Raw genomic sequence first — 11,088 nt, 5'->3', positions numbered from 1 at the left:
ATGCTCTCGAAATATGTATGTCGTGATTGGTTTGTGTTCGCGCACTTTTTTTCGCCCCAACCATCCCTCTACCCCGTGTCTGCTCCTCCCTCTTGTCGTCCGTGTACTCCCTCCCCTGCGCGTACGCGTGTGTTTGTGTCTGCCTCTCTCGTGTCTCGCTTGTTGTGCGCAGAGTCACCGTTTGTCGGCGCTGCTGAGTGAGCTCACATACACCGGGCATGCCCACAGACAGATACGTGTTATTGTGCTGATCCCTCTCTCTCGATACGGACAGCTTGTAAGGCTGAGAGCCGACAACATCGAGAGAAATCAGCGTGAAGCGCAGTGCGCTTAGTGCTCCCATCTCTTTCTCTCCATGCATCTGACACCTTTTCGAGCGCAACAAAAAATGCGAGCGGGATGTGCAGGTGGTGGTTGAACCGGCAGTAGCGCTGAAGACGTGCGAGGGGGGAAAGGCTAGGAAGAGGAAAAGGAGGACGAAAGAGAGCAAGCAGCAGTCCTTACAGCTCCCCTGCAATCTTCTTCCCTCCTCATTGAGAGCCATCACTCCCCCCTCCCTTCATCACCATCACCACGACTACCACCCCTCCTCTTCCTCCCCCGACACTTACCGCGTGCTCTCCGTGTTCAAGTTATGGCCTTTCGTTTGTTTGTGTTTTCCGTGTTTTATTCGGGAGGGGGTTCCTCCTGCGCTCTCTTCTCCCTCCCTCATCCCCCATCCCCCATCCCTCGCTTGTGTCATGGTGCCTCTGTATTAGGTTGTTGTTATTGTTGTTGCTGTCCCTCATCTGCCGCCTTTGCTTTGTGTTCCTTCCCTCTTCGCTTTTGGTGTCGCCCATGGATTGCCTCTTTTGTTGTCGACGCATTCTATACCTATGTATATATGAGACTGGCTGTGCGTGAATGTGGGTATGTGTGTGTGCGTGTGTGTGTTTATGGCTGTGTGTATGGCGGCTGCCGTCTCTCTCTCCTCCTCCTCCCTAGTCTCTCCTCTCAGGGTTTTCGCTCCCTCTCTCTCTTCCTTCCCTCCTTCCTTCCCCTCGCCCCGCATTCTGATTGGCCAGCAGGAGTACAACTACGGCGTGTGTTTGCATTTTTGATCCCTACTCCACCCCTTTCCCCCTCTCTTTATCTTTCCCTCTCAGAGTTGTGCTTCCGCTTCCGTTTTCTTTTTGTTTTGTATCATCACTCCCCATCGTCTGTTCTCCTTCTTGTGCGTATGTGTGCGTATGTGTCTGCTTGCTTGGCGCCCCGTAGTTTGCCGCCTGCACCCCACCCCCACCCCCCACCGCTCTTTGTCGAGGTAGAGAGAAGGGGGAATACAACGTATGAAACAAAAAAAAAGGGCGCCGAGCTCTCCGCCACACGCGTGTGTGGAGGCTCGCTGCATCCTCCACTCCCCCACCCCCCCTCCCGTTCACGTCCGCACTCACACACGCAGACTGCAACGCGCATAAGCGGCATGTGCGTTTTCTGCGTGCGAGAAGAAAAAAAAGAAAAATGATGCAGTTGGCCATTGCGTGCATCGCCTCTTGATGTGCATGAGTGTGCCCCCCTCCCCCCCCAAACACACCATCACCACCACCACCACCACTCTCCCCTCCCTCGGCGTTCGTGTCTGTCGTTCTTGTCTCATCGCAGTTGTCGCCTGCTCGTCCTTTTCCTTTTCGGTTTTGTTTTATCGTCGCTCACGTGTTTTGCCCGCTTGTCTGTATGATTGCTTTGTGTGTATTTGTGTGTGTGTGTTCCTCACGTGCTTGCTTCTCCACCGCTCCGTTCTTTCCTCACCCCATCCTCCCTTTGACGCTGTTTCTGCCGGTGGAGTGGGGAAGGGTGCTATACACCGCTGCGGTCATCGCTCGTTCTGCGTTGTGTCGTATTGGTTTTCCCATGTCTTGTGGCCCCGTGTGTAGCAAGCAGGCAACAGCAGCGGTACAGGTCTGCGCGCTCGCTCGACCTCGGTCTCTTTGTCCTCATCTCCGTTGTATTTCTCCGCCTGTGAAAACTCTCGTTGTTGTGTACACTCTTTTCGCTTCGCCGACGACCACGAGGAACGCTGTTCCCATCTGGCAAGAGCCCCTCCAGACCGTTCTGGACGCCAAAACTGACGCGATTGGGCGCGGCTCTTGCGATGCTGCCCTGCGCACCGCCCTCTCTCGGGCATGCTTATCAAAGAGTCAGCCTCCAGGGATGGATGCAGTTCTGCTGCGCCCTCACTCCGCCCCACCCTGTCATGCCGACCTGCACCCGGCGCAAAAGCCCCTCCAGCGAATCGCCTCGCGACGACTGCGCGACCGTTCTGCGAGACAGGCTCCAGCCGCACCCGTACGGCCTCCATCTTCACCTCGCTCCGCTGTAGACCCCCCCCCTGGGGCTGCTCCCCCAACAAGCCAGAGTCGCACTACCAAGGTACACCGAGACAGCCGCGGCATTTGTCGGCCCTACGCCGGCACGCTGGGCTCCCTACATCACCGCGCCTCGGAGGCCCAACCGCGGCCCGCACCACACTCGTCGCGTCATGGCTCTCCCACACCATCGCCCCCGCCCCCCCCTCTGTGTTCGCGCCGCCCACAAGAACAAGTCCAAGATGGCCAGGCGTGCATGCCCAGTCGCACAACCATCCCTCCTGGGCCCTCTTCACCTCATGATGGTAGTGGACCCCTCGAGTGTGCAGCGCAACCGGACGCCGGCACGGCAGCGCGCCATCTGTGTTCATCACACCGCAATCCCCACATCCTCCGCGGGCAAGGATGTCACGCAGGCCACACTACGATTCGTCCTCTGCAAGGTGGCGCGCTGGGCACTGGAGCACGCCAGGCAGCTGGATGAGCATCCCCCAACACAAGGCGCACACGCGCCGGTGCGCGGCACCGCGACCAGCAGCAGCTCTCCGCTGCACGCAGTGACCTGGTTACGCACGTCTCACCCGAGCTGCGCGGGCTTCCCCCGTGGCGAGTGTAACGCTGCGAACAGTCCCCCTTGAGGACGGCGGACTGTGAGCTCTCTGTGTGCGCAGCCACATGCTTCTTCACGGGTTCCTTCCGCTTGGCACGCCCACTCCTGTCAGAGGCGTGCGGATTCACGAGAGGGTGGAGTAACCATGCTGCCGCAGTATCTTGGCAGCGTTCCTCCTGTCGGTGGCACACGCGGGCACGCCGTTCAGGCACGGCCCCCTTCATGACGTCGACAGAGATGGAAGGCGAGGACGGCGAGCCCACCAGGTAAGAACGCCGTCGTGGCGCAGGCCACAGGATGCAGAAAATGTGTGCGCTGTCAACCACAGCTGGCTTGGTGCATCACACCCACGCAAGACATGCAGAGGTGAGCAGAGCAGGGGCGAGAGACGGAAGAGACGCGAAGAGACCCACACGAATCGACCCCACAGTGCATGCGTGCGAAGAGCATGCAGCGTCTCCCAGATCGGACCGTGTGGGATGGCGGGGTGCAGATGTCGGAAGCCTGATGTGAGCACCGCGAATTGTGCCATCGAGCCAGTGAAAATTCCATGTGAGGAGTTTCCACACCTTATCATGGGATGCTGCGGCTTGAAGCGACTGAGGGCAAGGCATGGTCTATGCCGGCAGAGCACAGGGTCTCTGAAAGCTCTGGTCTGTGGCTGGCCGACTTCTTCCCTAAGCTCATCCGGCATGTGCCAGGACCACCCCTGTACTATCCGCACGCTAGACGCCACCACCCGCACCCTCGAACAGAGGGCCCTAAAGGTTGCCCGACTTAGATTAAGGCATTCACTCCATCCGAGTGTGTCTGGCGCCAATCGCGTCGCATGTATGCGAAGGAGGGACAGGGAAAGACCAGTAGAGCCCGTCAGGCGCAGGGCGCTGATTCGACTGGCTGGACGGTTCGTCCTAGACGGCCACGAGGATGTAGCCGCGGCGCAGTAGGAGGGCCAGGTGGGCTGTGGTGTTGTGTACGTGTGTATACGTGTTGACTTATTCGTGTGTCGTAGAATGGGCACGTTGCAAGCCAAAAAGAAAGAAACGAATGCGGTGCTCACACATGCGCATCTATGTGTGTATGTGTGTGTGTCCCTCGATGCAGAGTCTCCGTAGCGTGAGTGCGCTGTGTCACCCACGTGTATAAGCACAAGCACACACACACACACATACATACAGAGAGGGAGGGGAGGGGCCAACAACGTACTGGCCCGCTCTTTCCGTTACCACAGCGGAATCAAACATCACGTTGAGCACAACAGCAACATGTGTGTGTGTGTCGCGGTTTTGTGACTTTGTTGTTCGCTCTGGTCGAGCAGAGTTCAGGTAACAAGGGCCGGTAAGGCTGCTGCAGACGCATGGGCGAGGGGTAAGGCAAAACAGAGAGGTTGAGAGAGAAAGAGTGAGCTGCACTACAGGAATGGATGCCATCCTGGCCGATTCAATGCGCTCAGCAGGACGGGAAGGGGACGCTTTTTCCCCTTACTTTCCTCAGTAGTTAGCAGTCGCCCTCATCTCATTCTCCCTGCACGTAGCTCTGCGCCTGTGCTACTGCCGATGACCCCACAACGCACAACGCCATCCCCACCAGCACCCTCCTCTCCTCTTTCCACTGTCTGTGTCTGCGCGTCAGAGGGAGCACACAGCATACGGCGTGTAATATGACCTCTTGTCACACCCACCATCCTCCCTCCCTCCTTCCCCATACTCCCCTTCCTCTGTCACTCTCTCTCCCTCTCGTGGATGTGACCAACGCGTCTCTACATGAACGAATCCCGCATGTATCCACATGTCCGCATGCATGCACGCCCGCGGATGCGTCCCTTCCCTTTCGACATTGCTGTCCACTCATCGAAGTCCACTCCATAAAATGATACACTCTCGGCAAAGCCCCTCCCCCTCCCTTCGAGGCGCGTCTCCCCTTATGTGTGCGTGAGCGCCTTGTGCGTGCACGGGTGCGCGTGTACGCACAAGTGCATCCACCACATCTCTCTCTCTGCTCTTTTTCTTTTATCGGTAGTTTGTGTGTGGCTGTGTGTGTGGGTGTTGGTGCATGCCATCGCGCGCGCTGTGCGTGTACAGGTACGTGCGAGCAAGCATAAAGGGGTGGGACGTGTCCATGTTCATCGCGGCACAGCCGGTGGCCGGGCATCTCTCTTCCTTCCCCCAGTCAGCTCATACACGCACGGTTGGAAGCGCAACCACGCAATGCAGATGCGCGTACGTGTTCAGGCTTTATACCCTTATCCCCTTCTCGCAACAGGAACAGGCAAAGAAGGCGCCCCTCGCGACGGCGATCCAAAGCAGGGGCGACATAACATGAGAGCAAGCAGCGGACAAGTGCACTCCGACGCGGGTGGAGTTTGACCCACCCCACCCCCCGCCCCACCACCTTTGTTCGCTCTCGCTGCCGCCACCGCCACCATCAGCACAGATGAGTGCTGCTAGCAGGGAGGCGATACTGGGGGAAGGGCGGGGGTGGGAGCAGTGGAGGAAAACGAAAGAAAAAAAAAGGGACAAAGAGTCGCAGCGGGGTACGGGAGAACCGGCACCGGCTCACGCCCAGAAGGTTCCGTCACGCTGTGCCTCGGTGTGCGATGTGGGCGTGGTAGATGCATTGCCTACTCGAGCCGCTTTTCTTCTTGTCTCCTCTCTTTGTGCGGTCACGTTGTTGCCCGCTAGCGTCGCCCCTCCCCTCCTCATCGTATTGTGCGCCCATGACAGGTCGCATGGAGGGGGTACGCGTTGCCCTGCGCTCTTCCATCATTGTCTGGCATCCACAGATGCACACACATTCGCTTACGCCCACACCCACACACACGCACATCCCCATCATAGAAAACGCTTTTAAAAGAAAAAGGAGCCGTAGCCGGCGTACGAAATGTGGCGCCAAGGCACCACGGCACTGCAGCCTCTGCAGCAGCAACAAAACTCGGTAGATAATGCAGCGGTGCCCGTGAAGTCGTCGTCGCAGCAGCAGCTGACAAGCATGCCATCAACGCTATCGGAGACACTCCATGAGTTTTACAGGGCGCACACACAGCTGGAACCGCACCAGCACCAGCAGCAGCAACAGCCGCCGAACGTGCTGGCAAACATCATGCTGGCCAAGGAGCGCCTCTCTGCCTCCGTGGCGCGGTCGCACAGCTGCGATCGCAGCGTGTCGGAGGCGCCTGTCGAAACTCACCGTGATGGCAAGAAGGGCCCACACAGCCGCCAAGGCCAAGCGGCGCGGCCGTACCCCGGCAAGATCCGCAGCACTGTTGCTTTCTCTAGTGAAGGCGAGCGGGAAAGCAGCGCTTCTCAGATGCGCTCCGCTTCGCCGCCGGACAGCATCGCCACGGCTGCGCCACCACTATGCCCAGAGGTCCCCGTAACGGCTACCTTAGACGTCGATCCCGCGCAGCCGTCGGCGCTGTTGCAAGATCGACGGCGTCGAAATGCAGAAGCACGGGTGGATTCACACGACCGCGCAGCAGCCGGGCGGCATCCGGACCCGGGTGTCGCATCCGTGGCTCTGCCGCCGTCTGGCACGCGAGCAGGTGCGAATGCTGTGCTCCATAAAAGACCCTCGCCGTCGCCAGAAGCTGCGGCGGACAACGAGCGTCATCCCACGTCGTCTGGCGAGCTGGCCGACGAGCTTCAGCGCACCCGGCAGAAGCTGGCGGAGATGCAACGCCTCTACAGTTTTGAGAAGCGGGCGCACCTGCAGCAGCGCACCCGGCAGCTGCGCGAAGAAGCGCAGAGGCGGCAATCGGACGACGACATCACGGAGCGGACGGCGCAGCTCTTGATCGACTACGAGTCACTCATTCAATTCCGCGACACCGCCAGCCGAGAGCGCCTGGAAGGCGTTCTGCAGCGCGTCACGGCCGAGTGGAAGCGAAGTGCCGAGAGTCTCGAGCAGACTCGCGCTGCGTGTGAGGATGCGCTCCTTTCCCGCCTGCGCGCGACGCTTGCAGAGCAGCAGGATGCACTGGCAAAGCGCCTCCAGCAGCACCTCTTGTCGGTGGCCAAGTCCACAGTGGAGACGGAGCGTGCGCAGCATGCGGCCATCGCGGCTGCCGTCCAGGAGCAAGTCGAGTCCTTCAAGGAGGAGTACCGCCGTGTACTCGAGCAAGACATGGCGGAGCGGCAGCGGCTGATGGATGAGCAAGCGGCACACCGAGAGGCGCAGTGGCGCAGCTTCTTGAAGGACGAGCACGCCCGCATGGTCGAAACCGGCGAGGTGGCTGCCCGTGAAGCGAGTCGTCGCCAGCTGGAGACGCTGCACATTGCGATGCGCGACATCACGGCGCTGCGGGAGCAGCTGCTCCACGAGCATACACGCCGGCAAGCACAGGTGGGTCAGGAGTACCTTGTGGCGTACGAAAGCCTGGCCAGCGAGTACGTTGCGTCTACGGAAGAGACGGCGGAGTACGTGCAGCGCCTGCAGCATGACTACGCAAGCATCATACACGCCTTGCACAAGGAGGTGAGCCGCGTGTCAGCAGAGAAGCAGGAGGCGGTGCGTCAGTCGGAGCAATGCACTTTGCAAGTGGCGGAAGCCGTCGCGCAGCAGCTGCACTTCGCCGAGGAATCAGTGGATTCGCGGTGGCAGGCTCGGTGGACGGCGGAGCAGGAGGCGCACCGCGCCGCCGTGCTGCGGCTGATGCGTCTGCACGAGGAGGCCCTAGAGAAGGTGCGCAGCACCAGTGCCGCCAAGGAGGCCAAGCTAAAGGAGGAGCATGAAAGAGAACACGCAGCATGGGAGGAGCATCTGACGCGCCAGCAGGAGCAACAGACTGCCGCCGTTGACGATGCGCTCCGGAGTGCCCAGGCGACGGTGCGGAGATTGGAAAGGGAAAAGGAGGGTCTCTCGGTGCAAGTTCAGCAGCTGAAGGATCAGCTGCGGCGCGAGGAGCTTGCGCACGAGGCAGCGGTGCAGGACGCGCGTCAGGCCGAAGAAGCACGCTACACCTCGCAACTGAACAGCCTCGAGGCGGCCTACGATGCGGTACTGCAACAGTACAAGGAGAAACTTAAGACGGTCTGCAATGGCAATGACGGTTCTGGTGCCGGCTTCACAACCGCGACGACCGCGGTGAAACGAGTGATGGAGCTTGAGAAGGAGCTGCACGAGGCTCGGGCGGAGCACGCGACTCGAGTGCAGCAGGCCGTAGAGGAAGCGGCAGCGCTATGGTCAGCTCGGCTCGAGGAGTGCCGTCAGCAACAGCGAGCCCACTGTAAAGCGATGGAGCAGCAGCACCGTGCGCTGCGGGCGGCACTCCTCGAGGAGGTGCAGCGGCGCGAGCAAGCACTGGAGGAAAACTGTGTAGCCGAGCGCAGGGCCCACCAAGAAGAGCTGCAAGACGTCATCATGAGGGAGAAAGAGGCCTCGCAGCGTGCACTGGAGCGTCTCGAGCGGCAGCACGCTGCGGCGCAACGCCAGGTGGAAGCAGAAGCGGAGAGGCGCGTGCGTGCCGGCGAGGATGCACTGGCGGTGCGCGAGAAGCAGCTCGAAATTGCCGAAGCAGAGTGGCGACGTCGCCGCGCGGAGGACAAGGAAGCCTCACTGCAGCAACTGACGGCACACGTCGCTGCTCAGCACGCGAAGCAGCTCGCAGAGTTGGAAGAACAAGAGGCCATCTTGCGCAGTAAGCACGCCCAGCTCGCGCGGCAGCAGGCCGTGATGGAGCAAGACATACGGAGGGTCGTTCGAGGTGAGATGGAGATGCGGCTGGCGGAGCAGCTGGCCGCCGCCGAAAAGGACTGGATGCGACTGCTGGAAACTGAGCTGCTGCAGCGCTTCACCACGTGGCAGGAGTTGCGGATGCAAGAGCTGGCGTGTGTGCAGCAGCTCCACAGCGAGGAGATGCGTCTGCATGACGAGCGCCACGCAGTCCAGATGGCCGCGTTGCAAGATGCGCAGCAACGCCATCTCTCTCAGGAGGCAGAGGCCATGCGCGCGCGCGAGGCAGCCTGGGCGGCCGCACGCACTGCTTCGCTCGACGCCTACAGTGAGGCGGCCGCTGCCAAGTTGCAGGAAGTGCTGGCGGTGGAGAAAGCCCAGTGGCACACCGCTCAGCAGCAGCAGGCCGCGCAGTTTGAGAAGGACCGCGAGGCACGCGAACGGGAGCATGAGGCTCATGTGCGAGAGGTAAGGGAGGCCCTCGAGCGGCAGTTGGCTGCCCAGCGCTCCCAGCACGCAGCGGCGCTTGCAGCAGAACGCTCGGTGGCGCAGGATGGCATCACGCGCCTCCAGCAGCAAGCGGACGCGGCGCGCGAGGCGTATGAGAACGCCGCATCTGCGCGGATGCAGGATATGCGTCGCCTGTACGAGCAGCAGATTGCAGAGCTGCAGCAGCGTTGCGACGCGCAGGCAAGACAGCTAAGCAGCATAGAAGCGGGGTCGTACCTGCTGGAGCAGCGCGTTCGAGACGAGCAGGAGGCGACGCTGCGCGCCGAGTACGAGGAGAGCATCGCGGGCCTTCGCAACGCTATCGAGGAGCGAAATCGGGGCTACGCCGAGCTACAAGCCTCCCTGTACACGCGCGTGCAAGCGGAGGCGGACCGCATTCAAGCTGGTGCGGACGAGAGGGTAGCCTGCTTCATGGAGCAGCAGCAGAAGCAACTTGCCGAGCTGCTCCTCGCCCACGAGCGAGCCCTTGGGGAGCAGCAGCAGCGCCAGCAGGAGGAGCTGGCGCGACTGCAGGTTCGCCATGAGGTGGATCTCAAGGCGCAGGCGTGCAAACTCCGCGAAGAGCACGAGGCCACCGAAGCTGCTCTGCAGTCCACGTGGGAGGCCCAGCAGGAAAGCTGGCAGCAACTCCTCGAGGATGAGCGCCGCGACCGACGCGCCGCAGACGAACGCGCAACTGCAGCCGCGGCCGACGCGGCCGAGCTCCGTGTTTCGTGGGAGCAGCAGCAAGCAGCGGCCTATCGCGCACTGGACGAGCAGTACCGCGGGTTACTGGAGCAGATGCAGCACGATATGCAAGTGGAGCGCGAAGAGCTTGCGCGTCGTTGTCTTGAGGAGGAGGAACGGCGCTTTGCAGCCAAGATGCTGCAGCGTCAGCACGCTCACCGTCGACCGCCTGAGGCTCAGCCGCAGCAGAAGGCGAGCGTCTCCACACATGCCTTCCCCGCACCGGACACTCCCATTCTTGTCACGGCACCGGAGTCCCGAACGCCTCTCGACAGGAGGCGCAGTAGTCGTGCTGCAACCGTGACCCTCTCGACTCCCGCTGCTCCGTGCTCGGCGACCGCGCAGGGAAGCCCTCTGCTCATCTCTCCAGCTGCTCCCGTTGAACTTCCGGCAGCGCATCACCATCACAGCCATCACCACAACCACGAGCAGGAGCCGCGTGCAGATTTGGTGCAAAGGTCAAAGCAGCGTCTTCGGCAGCTGTGGGACGTGCTGGAGGTTCCCTCTGAAGACCAACGCACCTTTCTCAACTACGCAGACTCGCTTGAGCAAGAGGCACCAGCGGCGGTGTTGCAAGACGCGCTGCTGAGGGAGCAGCGACGGTTGGAGGCGCAGCTGCCTCTCTTAGAGGCCCTGACACGTCGCGAGTACGTGCAGCGGCAGTTGCGCGCCCTCGCCAATGTCCGACCCTTGGCATCACTCTCCATTAACAGCAAGTCTGATGCTAAACTGAAGCGCTGGAGCGCCGAGGACAGCGATTACGATACCGATGACGCCGTCCACGTCTCCGTCTCCGCCACTTCACCATCGTTCACTGGCGTGCTTACCGATGGTAAGAAGAGTGCTACTACATCGGCGGCCGTTTCGCCGCCGGCCAAGACGCGAGGCAAGGCGGAGGGCAAGCAACTCGAGCCGCTGCAGCTGGAGTTGCAGCGGCTGACAGAGCAGCTCCGCCGCGACATCACGCAGCACGAGAAAGAGTACGGGCAGCTCTTCTGCGTCCACGGCACGCGCGTGATGGACACGCTGTGACCCTCCCACGCCTGTGCGGGGGGGGAGAGGGGGCAAAGGGGAGTTCCAACTGCAACGCTGCACCCAGGCATTGCAAGCGCGCACGCAACACAACGCGCTCATTCAGCCGCATGTGCCATCAGAAAGAGCCCGCATACACACACGCTTCTCCCGCTCCGTACAGAAGCGGCGGGGAACTGCCGCATGCATCTCTCG

At 61.1% G+C, this 11,088-nt stretch overlaps 1 protein-coding gene across 1 annotated transcript; it reads left to right on the top strand.

The window, feature by feature from the left end:
• Positions 1-5,835: 5,835 nt before the first annotated feature.
• On the top strand, positions 5,836-10,893 carry LINJ_21_1390 (conserved hypothetical protein; the record flags this gene model as incomplete). Its single annotated transcript, XM_001465366.1, has 1 exon — positions 5,836-10,893. The coding sequence occupies one exon, from the start codon at positions 5,836-5,838 to the stop codon at positions 10,891-10,893; it is 5,058 nt and encodes a 1,685-aa protein (XP_001465403.1).
• Positions 10,894-11,088: the final 195 nt, after the last annotated feature.

The sequence above is a fragment of the Leishmania infantum genome, chromosome 21, assembly GCF_000002875.2.
Source record: "Leishmania infantum JPCM5 genome chromosome 21".
Classification (NCBI taxonomy): Eukaryota; Euglenozoa; class Kinetoplastea; order Trypanosomatida; family Trypanosomatidae; genus Leishmania; species Leishmania infantum.
This window is presented reverse-complemented; position numbering and strand designations above follow the sequence as displayed.